The sequence below is a fragment of the Prenolepis imparis genome, unplaced genomic scaffold (assembly GCF_030444845.1).
Source record: "Prenolepis imparis isolate NDT839.2.m4 unplaced genomic scaffold, iyPreImpa1.0 SCAF_11, whole genome shotgun sequence".
Classification (NCBI taxonomy): Eukaryota; Metazoa; Arthropoda; class Insecta; order Hymenoptera; family Formicidae; genus Prenolepis; species Prenolepis imparis.
Genome location: NW_028141169.1, coordinates 2324661 through 2342583, shown reverse-complemented (window position 1 = coordinate 2342583; position 17923 = coordinate 2324661). Strand labels below are relative to the sequence as shown.

Here is a 17923-nt window from a genome sequence, read left to right as displayed (position 1 = left end):
GTATATTTATATATGATATCGAATTAATAAAGATCATTAAGCCAGTTGGGTCGTTTACAATAATTGCTTAATTTTATTCTTCACTGGCGACACAAAAATACTCTTATAATTATAATTGTATAATATTGCACTTCGAGGAGACAGTTATCATGACACTTCCGTCATTTGCGCAAAAACAGAAAAAAATACCGAAAAGAACCGTAAACCGAAAATAATTTAACGGTCCGGTTATGGTTCCGGTGTTATAAATTTATCAGAATTTCAATACGGTTTACGGTTTCTGTTCTACTAAAAAAACGGTTATGAAACGGTTATCGGTTTTGGTCCGGGTCCCTGATATATATATAATAATTAATAAATCAATAATTAATAAATATATATATATATATATATATATATATTTATTAATTATTGATTTATTACAGGATACATTAATTTATTCACGGAATTATTTTGCATTTTTATGTATATGATAGTTGTAAAATAATTGATCTTTTCAATATTTAAAAATTCTTAAAGTTAATCGCCTTTAAAAATATATTTTTTAAAATAATTTTTATATATTCTAATATATTATTAAAAAAAATCATATTGATAGACTTGAACTTGAGTCTTCAGGGTGACAGACCGAACACCTTGCATTGAGCTATTTATAATATGTTACTCGTATGTTCTTTACATCACGATTTATATGGAGCAACTATTCTTATACAGTAACATCAATATAATCAAAAAGTAATTAAGTAATATATATTTGTTAGCCTATAAATCTACAATTGCCACTACATGTTAGACAAGAATTAAAATACTCGTTCTCTCCTTGTCTCTCTATCGCGCTGACGATACATAAAATATCGATAAAAAAGTAGAAGTAAAAAAGCAATAAATTGCCAAGTCTAATAAGCGCCCGTGTCTTACATGTTGTATATTAGTTCACTCTCGCGAATTATTATTTTATCATTATTATTTATCATTGTACAATTTGGAGAAATATATATAAATTTTTGATACTATTTGTTATATATACGCACATATGTGCATAAGCATATATAAAATTTACAAAAAGTGGGTGCTTATTAGCCTTGCTACATTCCTGCCTTCTGCTACGAAAGGCCAGAAAGCATTTTCAGGCCGTATCTCGCGTGTAGCATGTCACGTGATTAGCACGGTAGAGGAACAAGGATAACGTGATTATCGATCCTTGTCTCTCTACCGTGCGTCCGCGTGAGCAATGCAATAGTGTGTACGTGTACGGATATACACCACTACATAGAACCTGAAATTGGTTTTTCAACGTTGGTAACACTGAAACCGGAGTTTCGCGTTGTCACCGCGCGAGGTCTCCAACATCAATTCGGAGTTTGCCTGGGTCGCCTGCCGACCCTTAACTTATTTATATTTTTTGAATAACTTTTGGCACTTATACCAAAAGAATACACACACACACACAATCTCTGTACATATATATATTACAAATAAATGTTTATATCTACACACACACACACGCGCGCTCACAAGTAAAGTTAGTAAAAGTTTCATCATCTTTCACCCGGGAGTTCCCCCAGTTATCTCAGAGTGCGTCTTTGTTTTCTCTCTGATTGATACTTGTAGATAAATCAGAATAAAAATTTGTGGTGCCGTAGAGCTAATAAGCAATGTCGTTTAAAATTGATTGTAAAAGTTTCTCTGAAAATATGTTTCCAACAATAACGATTAAATTAATCGGACATTATAGTATCGACGGTGATTCACAATATCATGCCGATTTATCGCAACTAAAATATTATATTCCTCCTGCAGATCCTAACAATGTATCCTACGATCTTAATAAAAATTTTACGTCTACTCATTACCAACCTACTTTACATATCAAATTGGATGATTTATTAAGATGGATTTCGGACAATTTTCATCTACTTGAAAAACCATTATCAACACAAGAAGGCCAGTGGTATGTTGTTAAACACACAATCATTGTTTAAATATAAAACTTGTATGATACATATTGAAATATATGTATAACATAAACTACCTCTGCACAATATATTATATATTACTATTTATAAATATTTATATATATTAATATTTAATATATTATTTTATTTCAAACAGCCCTATGTAATAATATATGTGTATATATATATATATATATATATAAATTATTGCATAATATACGCTATATATAACTGTTACTTTTACATATTAATTAGAAATATTAATTAGGTTGGATACTGATTTTATTTGCCGTCGTGGCGTATTAAAAACATTATTATGCACTCCATATAAAAAATTTGATAAATGGATTATTTGTGCTAGCAAATATCGTGGTACGATATATTTATGTGAATTCTACACAAATGAAAAAGAACATCAACATGTTAATGCGACTACAGAAGATAAACAAATTTCTTCATGGGGATACAAGTTTGAACAATGTTTGGTAGCAGGTATTTTAATTTAAGAAAAAGAAGAATTTTAAATTATTGTGTACATGAATTTGATCAAGTTATTTTTACTTCAAATACAACGAAATAATTATTTATTTATATAATTAAACTGATTAATGTACCTATTTTTTTTTTAGATCAGCCATCACATAAACCAGATCCATCAGTACCTCTTAATGAATGTGAAAAATTTCACTGTATATTTAAAGCAGAATTTGATGATCATTCGTTATTATATGGAGCAGAAATAGATGGTATTGTTTCACAACAGCCTATAACTGATACACTTATTGGCAAAGCATTTGAATTGATTGAATTGAAAACATTATCAAGTCGAATGTATAATGAAATTGGCACAGTAAACTACAACAAATATGGCACAGTCCCTATTAAGAAAGCAATTACATGGTGGAGTCAGAATTATTTAGGAGGAATAGAAAGACTTATATGTGGAGTGAAAGATACACATGGAAAAGTGAACATAATAAAAGAACATCCTACGTATGCTTTGCCAGAGCTTACAAAAGTAAATAATTACATTAAGAAACATAACATTTATGTAATATATGTATTAATGAATAATATATTAATTTGTTTTACTATTGCAGCCTTGTTGTCAGGTGGACAAGTGCAAAATGTACTGCAAAATGTTTCTAGACAATGTCAAAAAAATTGTCATCAAAGATTATAATGAGAGCATGTATAAATTTTACTTTGATGGATCCAGCGATATTATAAATTATAGTGAAATAGCTCCTAATGACGAAATGTATTTCTTAAAGTCATGGTTTGTTGATAAAGCAAAAAATTACAATACTTTTCAATAAATATTCTTTTATATGAAAACGTGCATTATGAAAAAAATATGTCAATGATATTTTATATATTATAATCCACATGGATAGATATGCACAGGTAAAGTTAATAAAATAAATTTTTTTTTACGTATTATTGAAGTGAAGAACAAGACTTATGTCTTACATAGAATATCTATGTGAAATTATTTTAATAACTTCAGTTTTTGTCGATACACAATAATAATTATTTTACATTTTATACAAACGTTTATAATTAAATATAAGTTCACATATTTACTTTGTACTTACTTGAACAAAATAAAAATTGTATTGCATATATATCAAACACTTCGACCTAGAACTTGGTTCATTGCATCCATCTCTTTATGGGACATAGGTTCCAGCATTAATCCAGGTACTGGTGGAGTTAATTCTAAGTCACGTAATTCATTTACTTTTATCTTTAAATTGCTTCTTAATTTATTAATGTCAGTACTACATTCTCTCTGATCTGAAATATCAATTATATCACTATATATATAATACGAAAATTTTATAGATTTTAAGTAGATTCTTTTTTTACTTGGAATTACCTTTCTCGAGCAACTCTTCAGCTGCTTTAGATGGCATCTTTAATAATAATGGACCTACTGTTATCCATGTTTTTTCATGTGACTGTTTTTGTAGTGCCCTCATTCCAACGCGATCATCATTTCTTCTCTTATCCAGAGCGATTATTTCTTCCCGATCAGTAAGAATTTCACCAGCTTTATTTTCAACTTTTTCTAAGTGTTCCAATAATCTTTGATGTTCACTCATTATCTGTAACATATTAATAAATTTATATATTATTACTTTAATTATTATATAAATATTTAAAGGATTGCATTTGTATATAAGATATAATTTGAGAAAGTTTTCATTTTTGCTACATTTTAGTAAAATAAACACTAACAATAAGTATCTGTGCATTTTTATATAATTTTATTAACGTATAATTGACATGTTATATATGAAAAAATGAGCTAGCATTTATTAAAAAAAAAGGAAAGAAATAGATATTAATAAATATTATAATATAGAAATATTGAGAATAAACTTACAAGTATAAGTATGTAAGAACAGTAATAATTATTTTCACATTCAATTTTCAAATATATATTATAATCACAAAATTATTCACATGTATTTTAAGATAATGCAATACGTAGAGCTCTTTCTTTTCTGGCATCTCTGTGAAGTAGTCTTTCCCTGTCTCTTTTTTTTAAAGGTTTCTGCTTAGGTGCTTTAATGCTGCTAATGGCAGTTGTATCACCTGGTTTAAAATGGGTAACTTTATATTCACTTTCCACTGATTGTCCTAATCCTTTGCGATCTGTTTTTAAACATGTTTTAATTGGATATTTTATTCCTTTCCCAGAAGGTCCAAGACCAGTTTCCTCATCCCATCCTGTATTCAACAGCATTCTATATCCTTTATTTTGTCTTGATATTCCATACATTGTAAGCTTTAATTTTGGCTTTGTGTTAAAGATGTGTAAAGTAGACGTTTCATGTTTTTCCAGTGTTGTTTCTTGAAAGGTTGCTTTACAGACATCACAGTAAATTATTGGGTTGTGCTGCGATTGTATATTCTCTTCTGTAATATTGCAAACACCTGCATCATGCTCCGAAGATTCCATAGACATTGCTTTCATTGATAAAGCATTTGTATTATTTATTTTCGGAACATTTATAGACAATTGATTATTACTCATCGATTCAGATTTCTTTCTTAATAGCGCAACTATACTTAAGTAATTTCTTTTCAAAGCTAATTGGGCCGCAGTAAGACCAGATCTATCCCTAATTCTTCTATTAGCTCCCAGATTTAGCAAAAATTGTACAATCTCCAAATGACCGCAGTATGCGGCAGACATTAATGGAGTCCAACCAAAGTCATCGGATATATTCACATTTTCTGATGTCATATGTTTTTGTAAGAATTTCAAATCCTTTTGCTCCACTGCTTTTAACAATGTATTGATCGTGACTTTTGCTAGAATATCTTCAGGAACTGTAGTCTTCCTCGATTGCGTATTAAAGGAAGCTTGATTTGTGCCAGAGTTGCTTTGGTTTCCAACAGTTTTTGATTTTAAATATTTTAATCTTGTTGTAGCGTGGCTGTTACTAATTTGCTGGATAACTTCCTCATAGGCAGCCTTTGCTTCGTTTCCTTGGAAGGTCAATTGACGAATACATTTCTCTGGAGGTTTATCCTGTCCACTGGAGGACTCCCTGACGAATGTTTTCCATGGTATATCGATGTTATGTCGTATATGTATCCACTGTAGCAGAGACATTTTTCCAACGCTTGCTGGACATATATCACGCTTGGATTTTTTTATCTTGAAAATTGTATGGATACAACAGTTTGCTCTGTCAGTCTAGATTTGTCTTCTCAACAGTCACAATATATTTTTATTGCGAAACAAGTATCGAATGACAGGTATTTGTGAGCAACACGTTGCTCCGTACCTTGTATCTCGGTAATATCTTCTTCCTTGTGTTTTATGGCGCAAGAGACCACCCATCTGACCAACAACCGGTGTATGAATAAGTCCTCCTCAGTTGAATAAATTCTCCGGCTATATGCAAATCGGGTTCTTTTTAATGAAGGAAAAAATAATATTAATTATCCTAGGAGAAGGCGTCTTCAGGATCTCGTTAATGTCTCGCGAATGCACGCTGCAATCATTCAAAGCACGGATTAAGGCAGGTCTGTGTTCAGCAAGCAAAGAGCATGCCCAGAAGATATGATCCACATCTTGACGCGAATGTCCACATTGACATCTCAGATCTTTAATCAAATTACAACGGAATAAACTATAATTCAAAGCATAATGCGAAGCTCTAATTCTCGAGATGGAGACAATGCATCTGCGCTCAACTTTCAGTTTACGGAAACCACGTTTTAGCAGTAAATTTTGGATAATACTCAAAATACCTAGTACCTTTAAATGATGCTTGCATCGTCTCCGTAATATCAAATGTCGGAAAAGAGGAAATAAAACCGCTACTTTAAAACAGTAGCAGCTGATATATATATTGTATGTAAAAACTCAAAATCTTATTATAAAGATAAAACATGTGCAGCAAAATTTACCTTTGCTATTTTGCCTTGTTGTCAATTTATTTCACGTTCAAGCTCTTCGACAAAATAGTAACCAAGTGAGACAACTATATGAGCTTAAATTCCCTAGAAGAAGGCGCAATTCTGCATATTTCTTCTAGAATACTCGATCATGAATTGTGATTCGTTGCTCCAAATATATAAACCCGTTGTATGGCTTGAGAAGGAGACCTACGAGAAATGATAAGAGAGGTTAGAGATTACCGGCGATCGCGTGGTTCCAGGTACATGAAATTATTTTATTTGTAATATTGGGATATAGTTACAGTTGAATAAAAGGCATGCCTTTGCCAACTTGGGCGAAGATAGGAATTGGATGGTAGGTGCGTAATGTCATTTCGGAAAATTTCCACAGACTTACATACATTTCTCATGTACGATTCTCACGTTATTAACTTTAGATATTGCATATGACGATTACTGCATTCAAGATGCATGATGATTTTGAATCTACATTTTTGCATAGTTTAAAGATTTTTTTGCATGAATTTTTACTAGTTAGTAAAAATATATATATGTATGTACATTTTATTATAGAATACATTTATTTTATTTGCAGGTCTGTAGTCACTGTTGTAGGACTTTACTCATTTGTGCTATCTAAGCAAGGTGTAAATGCCAGAAGATACGAGATTATGAAAGCTAGACAACGTGTGCGCGACGCCAATGTTGTAGATTAATTTATAATTAAGAAATAAAGAATTTAAGGAAGACTACTGAAGTACAAAACTCTTGGAAGAATGGCAGCAGCGTTACCACAACTGGACGAAAGTAAACTTAAATTGGTACAGGACTTAGAAATAGAAATGATGTCAGATATGTATAATCGTATGACATCCGCATGTCACAGAAAGTGTATAGCACCAAAGTACACCGAGGCTGAACTAGGCAAAGGAGAATCGATATGTCTGGATCGTTGTATCGCTAAATATTTAGATGTTCATGAACGTATCGGCAAAAAACTAACACAAATTTCAATGCAAGAAGCAAAAGTTGCAGAGCAATCAAAGACAAATTAAATTATTATTAGTTGTATTGACGAGATTTTTATGTAATCTCTCTTATAAGTTACATCTTCAGTTTTCCTTTAATTATCCATGTAAATTAGAACAAATGAAATAAAATGCAGATATTCTGTATTTAATTTAGTTTATGAATAAAATTGAACTTTATGAAATGTGATAAATTTCTAATTTTCCACAATTTCTCAAATATTTTAATACCTTTTCTCACATACACAAATGTAATATTATTTTATTAATATATATATATATATATATTTATTTTATAAAGATTTTTTGAGAAGTTATATGACAGAATAGTTGGTACATTTTATTTACAAATGATTTATTCTCAAAGGAAGAATTTTATATAATTAATAATAAATTTTATACACAACACACATTTTCAAATACAAACATAATAATAATGCATATTACACATTAGCTACGTTTACAATTATCTAGATTTCAAACTTAAATGGTATAAAAATTTTGTTATATTTTTTTTGTATACACATTTAATAATTTTTATTAAATATTCAAAATATAATATTTTATCTGTTCAAAGTATTTATCCATGAGTACTTTCAGACATAAGTTTTGATTTGCAAGTAGAAAAATTTATTTTTTAGCAATAAATGTATATAATACAAAATAGTAGAAAAAATAATAATGTAACAAGAATTCTAAGAATATATATTAATTATTGTAAGCATGATTTAATGGACTTTATGGCACCAAGACAAAAAAACGTATAAATTTAATTATTGTAAGTCATTGGAACAATTGAAATCTTAACAAATATTTAAGTTTTAGCCTTCTATTTAACGATTGACACCTATGATAAGAGCGATAAAAATAAATTTATTTTTTATTGTGTTTGTTGTCCAAATTCGTATCACATATACATTTTGATAATGTGACATGATCTAGTATTAACCAGCAGTTTTGTCTTTTACTGGACGAGTTGTTGCCAAAGCCAAAGTATGTTGACCACCGCCACTAACTCGTACTACTGTCTTACCTTCTAACTGCTTTCCTTTAACTAATACTGGCTCATCAACATCTTTTAACTCTCCTGTTCCAAGATTTCCATTAGTTCCCGCGCCCCATGAATATAACTCACCTATTGTAATAAAATACAGAACATTTATATATAAAATCGATTATTTTCAGGGAATATTGATATTATGTCCACATTATTTACCTGATTCCGTGACAGCAAAAGATTCTCTGCTACCTGCACCTACATCAATACATTTAATGGAGCTTAAAGTAGGAACTAATGTAAGTTCCTCTGCATCTAAGCAATTAGATCCGAGTCCAAGACGGCCATACTCTTTGCGACCCATTACAAAAACTTGTCCTGCATCATCCAGAGCTATAGTATGATGTTCTCCACTGCTGATATGTTTCCATACTTTACCGCTAAAGGTTTTTGATAATTGCGGATGAAAATTGACATTATTGTTTTTTAAACCTGAAAATTTTCCAATAAATATGTAAGTGTATATTGGAGTGTGATTGAAAAGTACATATGCTCTAAGACATCTATCTTACCAAGTTGATAGAAATTATTTAGACCAAATACATATATATCTCCTTTTTGACGCTCCTTGGCAAATGTACAAAAATTTCCTGCCCATATATCATCAAACTGTAACTTTTTACTGATTTTAAATTCAACTATGCCTGGAATTAGTAGCAGACCTATTCCTTGTCGTGAATTTCTATTGGCTGTTCGTTCAGCTACTCGTCCTAATTGTCCTTGTTCACCGCATCCGCAGGTATATATACGTCCATTTTCACTAAGTAATATTAAATGATCGCTACCTGATGCTATTTTGATAACTTTTATTTTAGGTAATATTTCTATAGGGAATCGTTCATTCCCTTTCATTGTTAGTCCCATAGAGCCATGTATATCCTAAGTTACAAACCAATTTATTGCATTAATTAAATTTTACTCAACACTATATTATAAATAAACAAAGATTATATAAATTAATAGAAATAATATACCCTAAATGTGCCCCATGCAAATACTCGTCCATCTTTTAACAATGCGGCGGTATGCGAGTCACCTGCTGTCACCTGAATAGCTTTACCAGGCAATTCAACTGTGCCTGGTACTGTCTCAGATCCTTCTTTTGTGGTGTCTCGTCCAAGTGCTCCCTCATCGTTACATCCAAAAGTCAATACTTCGCCTGTCTTTCTCAAACATACATTATGCATAGCACCAGCCGCTACAGCTATAATATCTTGATACTCAGGTATAGCTGCTGGACGCATCTTTTCAGTGACATCCTCTCCTAATCCAAGTTGTCCAAAATCACCTTGTCCAATTACGAGCATAACACCATTGGTTGAAAGTGATCGTAAGTCAGGTTTCACAGTTAATTCTACAAAATAAATTTGTATAAGTTATACTTGTGTGTGCAACAATGATTTGATTTAACATATAAGCAACTTTTTGATATTGATTCGTCAGAAACGTTAATATCTTTTCTCTCAGTCTTAAGTAAATGTTTATGTGAGAAATATTTCTTATAGTCATCTTATTTATAAGCATGTTTGCTGTAATGCCCGATTACACATGTAGGTTACGATATAAGGAAATATAAGAAAAATCAAAACTTTTAATAGATGGAAAAATTGCTAGTCAATGTACCATGTTTCTGCTTGATCTGCTTGATCTGCTTCGGAGGTTTGTCCGCCTTCGTGGGATCCACGGCCGACCGTTTCGCGGCTCTCCTTGGCGGCACTGCGACATTATTAAGGTTATGTATGAAAACGTGCTCGTAAAACGTTTATTATGACTGTCACCCGCGACTCGGCCAACATTTTTCACATCGTTATTCGTACACGTACTTACTTCTGCTGTTGTTTTTCGTGGCTCACGAATATATGCAATCCTTCGCTCCGTTGGCGCCAAAAGTTATCGATGCTCCGCTTTGCGCTTTACGAGTGTTGCGCAACTCGTGAAGGTACGACGAAGATGATTTGCACGGCGCTAACAGCTGCTTCAATCCTCTCGAGTGATTCTCATTGGCAGATTTGAACGTGTAGTTTTGCATACATTGGACGGGAACACACGAGGGTTTAACGTAACGCTCGCATCGGACCTCTTTTTCAATAGGGGACGAGTCTGGAGCAAAGAGATTTTCCTCGACGTTTCTTGCCGGCGTACATGTATGACGAACGATTTCCCGCCAAAATCTACGTCACCTCACGTAACGTTTCCCAAGTTTTGCTATAAAACAAAGTGCAAATCCTCTTGCTCGGATGAATATGTTTATTCGTATAGGGACGAAAATCTATGCAAATGAGAGAAACAACAATTACGAATCATCGACTCGATGAGAATAGCGTGTGACGTTTGATATGTAATAATCGAAATAATATTCTCCTTTCAAATAGAATATCTCAATTAATAATATAAATATCACACACACACACACACACGCACAATAAATAAATAAATAATTTACTCACGGATGGATAATTTAAGTTTAAGCGAGACTCGTAAAGAACGCTATATATTACGTCGAAAGAAACTTCAGAGTTGTGTGTGTTCGGAAATCCGTCCGTCAAAGTGCAGAATTTGACCGACCAATCGGAGGCCGAGGATCTCTTTGTCCTGATTGGTCAATCGAGCGCTTCACCCTAGGTGAATAGATTTCTGAACGCACAATCTAGAATGCTGCTACCTTCGGTGCACTTTCGAGTTGTTCGTGTTCAACGTTCGCGCATTCATCCGCGTCGGTCCGCGAAAGTACAAGCGTGAATATTAATTAGCGTCTTCACGTCGCGTCGTTAATTATCGTATAAATCGCGCCGTGTGTACCGATATCGTGATCGCGATCGCACGCGCGAGATCGATCTCGTTGATCGTGAATCTAGCCTAGCCATATAACATTCGTTCCTCCGAAAGGTCATGTGACCCGTGACGTCACAGCTCCGGCTCGAACCGCCGAAATGGCCGAAAGTTTGCGCGCGCGTCTACGAGTAAAAGTAGTAGTACACAATATTGTAAAGTTATTCGACAAAATTGGAGAGGACGGAGCTCTCCTCCAGGTATTACCTGATTTTACGTATCTGATAAATAAATAGGTATTGTTTGTAAGCAAACGTATAATATCGGGAGTGTCGAGAAAAGTATCGGGAGTGCCGAGAAAAGTATCCGACGACCGTTTTATATCGGGAGTCTCGAGAAAAGTATCGGGAGTGACGAGAAAAATGTCGGGAGTACTGAGAAAATTATCGAGAATGCTGAGAAAACTACTGGGTGATCACCTCATCATCCGTTACTAGACACTTTATCGTTTTGATGATGGGATGTGCGAGAAATCCATCAAGTGAACTCCGCGCGATCGTAGTGCTCCAGGTATTGTGAACGTTTAATAAAATTGCTAAGAAATTTAATTATTGAGAATAAATATTGTTAGTAAGTAGGCATGTACTACGAGTGTCGAAAAAATATTGGGTGTCACTCGTATATTATGCGCAAATATACAATATATTTCATCGACATTAGGAAGTGCGACAATTTCGACAAGTAAACTTCGCGCGACCGTAACTCTAATTATTAAATATTTTAAATAGAAAATATCTTCAATTTTTTAAATAGAAAATATCTTCAATTTTTTTTAAAATCGCATATCTTCATATATTTTGAGTAGAAATTGGATACATTAACAAAATTTATCTAAAGGTTTTTTTTTATAAAAAAAATGTAAAAAGTATAAAAATTATTTATATACTTAATATATACATATATATATATATATACTTATATATATATATATATATATATATATATATATATATTGATGATGGGAATGTGCGACAAATCCATCAAGTGAACTCCGCGCGATCGTAGTGCTCCAGGTATTGTGAACGTTTAATAAAATTGCTAAGAAATTTAATTACTGAGAATAAATATTGCTAATAAGTATTAGGCATGTACTACGAGTGTCGAAAAAATATTGGGTGTCACTCGTATTACGCACAAATATACAATATATTTCATCGACATTAGGAAGTGCGACAATTTCGACAAGTAAACTTCGCGCGACCGTAACTCTAATTATTAAATATTTTTAATACAAAATAATCTTCTCCAATTTTTTTGAAAATCGCATATCTTCCTATATTTTGAATAGAAATTGGATACGTTAACAAAATTTATCTAAAGGTTCTTTTTATAAAAAAAAAATATAAAAAATATAAAAATTATTTATACACTTTATATATATATATATATATATATATATATATATATATATATATATAAACGTAAGTTAGCTCATAAAAATGTTGCGAGTTTGGATAACGCGATTAATATTTTGTAACTCTCGTAAATTAATAAACAAGAGTGAACGCCGTTTTCCTCATGTACATATTACAATGAAGCTTCATAAAACCGACTGTGGTATGTTAAGAAAGTTTTGGATTCTGCGGTTTAATATTCCGACGCTTACCGGACTAACATCGTTTTCTAGCGGGAAATCTTAATACCGTGGGATATTAAAAGAATTTTTAAAAGTAGTTTTCTCTCTCTCTTTCTCTCTCATCTTACAATTATGGCATAAGATCCAGAGATGACGAGATACAGAAATTTCTTTAATCACGGTTTTATTTTGTATTTTTGAAATATTATTTACACATTAATCATCAAAAATATTTCTGTTATAATATTTTAGTTCCATTCGTATTATGATAATTATTTTGTTGTCATTATTATTTTACTAGCTATTCTATTATATATTTACATACTATAACAACACAAGCGCGAACTACGCGCGACATTCCTCGATTTTTATATAAAAAAAGAATGATATTTTTATATGAAAAGTTTGTTTAAACTTGATTAATATTTTTTGGCAGAAATCAGCTGATTAAAGCGTTAATTTGATAATTAAATTTTAAAATAAAAATATGTTATAAAAATTAAAATAATAATGTTATAAAAATAATAATGTTATAATACGCGTTAAACTCCAATAATATTTTTTGACAGAAATCAGCTGATAACTGTCAAAAAATATTAATCGAGTTTAAAGTGATGTAATAACATTTTTATTTAAAACATATTATTATTTTATAATTTTTATGACATATTATTATTTTAAAATTTAATTAACAAATTAATGTTTAATTAGCTGATTTCTGTCAAAAAATATTAATCGCAGATAGGGCTTTATAACATATTATTTACAATATATAACTATTTTAACTTTTATAACCAATTATTATTTAAAAAATTAATTAACAAATTAACGCTTTATTAATATTTTTTTACAGAAATCAACTGATTAAAGCGTTAATTTGATAATTAAATTTTAAAATAATAATATATGTTATAAAAATTAAAATAATAAATAAAACGTTTTAAATAACATATTTTATTTACAACATATTAATATTTTTATTTTTATAACTTATTTTTATTTTAAAATTTAATTAACAAATTAACACCTTATTAGTATTTTTTGACAAAAATTAATTGATGAAAGTTAATTTGCTAATTAAATTTTAAAATAAAAATGTGTTATAAAAATTAAAATAATAATATGTTATAATTAATATGTTATAATTCTTTAAACTCGATTAATATTTTTGACAGTTCTGTTTGCATTTAACTTTTTAATTTATGATGTCAAAATTAATTAATATTGGATATTATTTATTATTATATGTATTGATTGATAGTATTTTTATTAATTTATATCACTTTCATTGATCTACATTACTTTCATTGACCTATATACTACTTATATTTATTACACCATTATTTTATATCACTGTTTTGCATAGCTATGTGAACCTAGCACCCGACTTTTTAAAAATTAATTTTTTAAAACGGAAAATGATAGCATTTCGTTTGTAATTGTTTGTAGTTTTATCAATTAATAAATAAAAAAAATGTTTTAAATGATTCGCACCCGACATTGAGATATCGCAAATCCGCTTGTGCAGTCTTCTTTAGAATTGTTTGTAGTTGTTTGTAGTGATTTTCCTTTCGTTTGTAGTTGAGCGATTCAAAAGTTATAAACAATTGTTTATTCGTCCAAGAGCTAACTTTGTCAATTTTTAAAATTTTTCAAATTCGCTTGCGCAATCTTCTTTAGAATCGTTTGTAGTTGTTTGTAGTGATTTTCCTTTCGTTTGTAGTTGAGCGATTCAAAAGTTATAAACAATTGTTTATTCGTCCAAGAGCTAACTTTGTCAATTTTTCAGATTTTTCAAATCCGCTTGCGCAATTTTTCTTAGAATCATATGTAGTTGTTTGTAGTGATTTTCCTTTCGTTTGTAGTTGAGCGGATCAAAAGTTATAAACAAATTGTTTATAACTTTTGTTTATAATTTTTGAACCGCTTAACTACAAACGAAAGGAAAATCACTACAAACAACTACAAACGATTCTAAAGAAGACTGCGCAAGCGGATTTGAAAAATCTTAAAAATTGACAAAGTTAGCTCTTGGACGAATAAACAATTGTTTATAACTTTTGAACCGCTCAACTACAAACGAAAGGAAAATCACTACAAACAACTAGAAACGATTCTAAAGAAGACTGCGCAAGCGGATTTAAAAAATCTTTAAAATTGACAAAGTTAGCTTTTGGACGAATAAACAATTGTTTATAACTTTTGAACCGCTCAACTACAAACGAAAGGAAAATCACTACAAACAACTACAAACGATTCTAAAGAAGACTGCGCAAGCGGATTTGCGATACTTCAATGTCGGGTGCGAGTCATTTAAAAAAATTTTTTTTTTATTAATTAATAAAACTACAAACGAAATGCTATCATTTTCCGTTTTAAGAAATTTATTTTTAAAAAGTCGAATGCTAGGTTCACATAGCTACGACACTTTATGTAATATACTAATTTGTGAATTTATTACACAGAAAAAAAGAAAAGGTTTTAAGAAATAATCAAATTTTTTGTTCCTAGTGGTATAATTTAAAATTAGTCGGCCTATTTCAAGTAGTATAAATCAAGATTAAACAATGCTAATTTTTAAATGAAACTATTAATTATGTGTAATATATTAGTCTAAGAATTTATTAGAGAGCGAAATAACAGATTTTAGTAAATAAAAATTTAACTTTATGTTCAGTAGTACAGTTTATAATTAATCAGATTTTTTGAAGTAGTATAAATCGAGATTTAACAGTATATAATTATAAACGAAACTTCATGCAACATATTAATTTATGAATTTCTCTTACACAGAAAAAAAGAAAAGATTTTATAAAATAATCAAATTTTTCGTTCCTAGTGGTATAATTCAAAATTAGTCGGCCTATTTCAAGTAGTGTAAATCAAGATTAAACAGTGCTAATTTTTAAATAGAACTATTAATTATGTGTAACATATTAGTCTAAGAATCTATTAGAGAGCAAAATAACAGATGTTAAGAAATAAAAATCTAACTTTATGTTCAGTAGTACAGTTTAAAATTAATCAAACTTTTTAAAGTAGTATAAATCGAGATTCAACAGTATATAATTATAAACAATACTTTGTGACATACTAATTTATGAATTTATTACACAGAAAAAAAAGGTTATAAGAAATAATCAAATTTTTCGTTCCTAGTGGTATAATTCAAAATTAGTCGGCCTATTTCAAGTAGTGTAAATCAAGATTAAACAGTGCTAATTTTTTAATGAAACTATTAATTATGTGTAATATATTAGTCTAAGAATTTATTAAAGAGCAAAATAACAGATTTTAAGAAATTAAAATCTATTTTTATGTTTAGTAGTACAGTTTAAAATTAGTCAGACTTTTTGAAGTAGTATGAATTGAGATTCAACAGTCTATAATTATAAACGACACTTTAGCTATGTAAACCTAGCACCCGACTTTTTAAAAATTAATTTTTCAAAACGGAAAATGATAGCATTTCGTTTGTAGTTGTTTGTAATAACAATAATTTCGTTTGTAGTTTTATCAATTAATAAATAAAAAAATTTTTTAAATGACTCGCACCCGACATTGAGATATCGCAAATTCGCTTGCGCAGTCTTCTTTAGAATCGTTTGTAGTTGTTTGTAGTAATTTTCCTTTCGTTTGTAGTTGAGCAGTTCAAAAGTTATAAACAATTGTTTATTCCTCCGAGAGGTAAATTTGTTAATTTTGAAGATATCGCAAATTCGCTTGCGCAGTCTTCTTTAGAATCGTTTGTAGTAGTTTGTAGTGATTTTCCTTTTGTTTGTAGTTGAGTGGTTCAAAAGTTATAAACAATTGTTTATTCGTCCAAGAGGTAAATTTGTTAATTTTAAAGATATCACAAATCCACTTGCGCAGTCTTCTTTAGAATCGTTTGTAGTTGTTTGTAGTGATTTTCTTTTCGTTTGTAGTTGAGCGATTCAAAAGTTATAAACAATTGTTTATTCGTCCGAGAGGTAAATTTGTTAATTTTGAAGATATCGCAAATTCGCTTGCGCAGTCTTCTTTAGAATCGTTTGTAGTAGTTTGTAGTGATTTTCCTTTTGTTTGTAGTTGAGTGGTTCAAAAGTTATAAACAATTGTTTATTCGTCCAAGAGGTAAATTTGTTAATTTTAAAGATATCGCAAATCCGCTTGCGCAGTCTTCTTTAGAATCGTTTGTAGTTGTTTGTAGTGATTTTCCTTTCGTTTGTAGTTGAGCGGTTCAAAAGTTATAAACAATTGTTTATTCGTCCGAGAGGTAAATTTGTTAATTTTGAAGATATCACAAATTCGCTTGCGCAGTCTTCTTTAGAATCGTTTGTAGTTGTTTGTAGTGATTTTCCTTTCGTTTGTAGTTGAGCGGTTCAAAAGTTTTGTTTATAATTTTTGAACCGCTCAACTACAAACGAAAGGAAAATCACTACAAACAACTGCAAACGATTCTAAAAAAGACTGCGCAAGCGGATTTGAAAAATCTTAAAAATTGACAAAGTTAGCTCTTGGACGAATAAACAATTGTTTATAACTTTTGAACCGCTCAACTACAAACGAAAGGAAAATCACTACAAACAACTATAAACAATTCTAAAGAAGACTGCACAGGCGGATTTGCGATATGTCAATGTCGGGTGCGAGTCATTTAAACAATTTTTTTTATTTATTAATTGATAAAACTACAAACAATTACAAACGAAATGCTATCATTTTCCGTTTTAAAAAATTAATTTTTAAAAAGTCGGGTGCTAGGTTTACATAGCTATGCAAAACAGTGATATAAAATAATGGTGTAATAAATATAAGTAGTATAGGTCAATGAAAGTAGTGTAGATCAATGAAAGTAACATAAGTTAATAAAAATACTATCAATCAATACATATAATAATAAATAATAAGCAATATTAATTAATTTTGACATCATAAATTAAAAAGTAAAATGCAAACAGAATTGTCAAAAATATTAATCGAGTTTAAAGAATTATGACATATTATTATTTTAATTTTTATAACACATTTTTATTTTTAAATTTAATTAGCAAATTAACACCTTATTACTATT

The 17923-nt window shown here is 30.1% G+C and overlaps 5 protein-coding genes across 26 annotated transcripts in view; 3 read left to right on the top strand and 2 right to left on the bottom strand.

Moving 5' to 3' along the window:
• The first annotated feature begins 1581 nt into the window (after window positions 1-1581).
• LOC145942594 (decapping and exoribonuclease protein-like) lies at window positions 1582-3424 on the top strand. 2 transcript variants are annotated; one of them, XM_083049469.1, is made up of 5 exons: window positions 1582-1951; window positions 2224-2447; window positions 2585-2701; window positions 2807-2973; window positions 3056-3424. In XM_083049469.1, exons 1-5 carry the CDS (start codon window positions 1656-1658, stop codon window positions 3272-3274), a joined length of 1023 nt encoding a protein of 340 aa, XP_082905595.1. In that variant the 5' UTR covers window positions 1582-1655; the 3' UTR covers window positions 3275-3424. The 2 variants fall into 2 exon arrangements, with proteins under 2 accessions (XP_082905595.1, XP_082905594.1); XM_083049468.1 differs by having other exon boundaries at window positions 2585-2973.
• Window positions 3425-3436: 12 nt separating this feature from the next.
• On the bottom strand, window positions 3437-6474 carry LOC145942592 (p53 and DNA damage-regulated protein 1). 14 transcript variants are annotated; one of them, XM_083049466.1, is made up of 4 exons: window positions 6390-6440; window positions 5762-5871; window positions 3838-4066; window positions 3437-3755 (listed from the first exon to the last, which is right to left on the bottom strand). In XM_083049466.1, exons 3-4 carry the CDS (start codon window positions 4061-4063, stop codon window positions 3586-3588), a joined length of 396 nt encoding a protein of 131 aa, XP_082905592.1. In that variant the 5' UTR covers window positions 4064-4066; window positions 5762-5871; window positions 6390-6440; the 3' UTR covers window positions 3437-3585. The 14 variants fall into 14 exon arrangements, 7 of the variants coding, with proteins under 7 accessions (XP_082905592.1, XP_082905591.1, XP_082905593.1 ...); XR_014426392.1 differs by lacking the exon at window positions 3437-3755 and adding an exon at window positions 4348-5680 and having other exon boundaries at window positions 3926-4066; XM_083049465.1 differs by lacking the exon at window positions 5762-5871 and having other exon boundaries at window positions 6390-6472.
• Window positions 6475-6541: 67 nt separating this feature from the next.
• Window positions 6542-7593, top strand: Tim10 (translocase of inner membrane 10). 3 transcript variants are annotated; one of them, XM_083049472.1, is made up of 2 exons: window positions 6542-6640; window positions 6976-7593. In XM_083049472.1, the coding sequence occupies exon 2, from the start codon at window positions 7157-7159 to the stop codon at window positions 7433-7435; it is 279 nt and encodes a 92-aa protein (XP_082905598.1). In that variant the 5' UTR covers window positions 6542-6640; window positions 6976-7156; the 3' UTR covers window positions 7436-7593. The 3 variants fall into 3 exon arrangements, with proteins under 3 accessions (XP_082905598.1, XP_082905597.1, XP_082905596.1); XM_083049471.1 differs by having other exon boundaries at window positions 6577-6739; XM_083049470.1 differs by having other exon boundaries at window positions 6577-6790.
• Window positions 7594-7849: 256 nt separating this feature from the next.
• Window positions 7850-10985, bottom strand: Rcc1 (Regulator of chromosome condensation 1). Of its 2 annotated transcripts, none has more exons than XM_083050100.1 (7): window positions 10913-10985; window positions 10289-10734; window positions 10089-10181; window positions 9440-9819; window positions 8978-9344; window positions 8625-8897; window positions 7850-8543 (listed from the first exon to the last, which is right to left on the bottom strand). In XM_083050100.1, coding segments are annotated over exons 2-7 (1305 nt in total). In that variant the 5' UTR covers window positions 10290-10734; window positions 10913-10985; the 3' UTR covers window positions 7850-8352. The 2 variants fall into 2 exon arrangements, with proteins under 2 accessions (XP_082906226.1, XP_082906225.1); XM_083050099.1 differs by having other exon boundaries at window positions 7851-8543; window positions 10293-10734.
• Window positions 10986-11154: 169 nt separating this feature from the next.
• The window catches only part of LOC145942525 (kin of IRRE-like protein 3), a 166811-nt gene continuing 160042 nt past the window's right edge, over window positions 11155-17923 (top strand). For 4 of the 5 annotated variants that reach the window (XM_083049343.1, XM_083049342.1, XM_083049339.1 and 1 more), the window contains exon 1: window positions 11155-11804. The gene's annotated coding sequence lies outside the window, so the exon portion shown is untranslated. Of the gene's footprint in view, window positions 11805-12272; window positions 12308-17923 lie in introns of those variants that run through there. The other variant, XM_083049340.1, reaches the window with a different exon arrangement.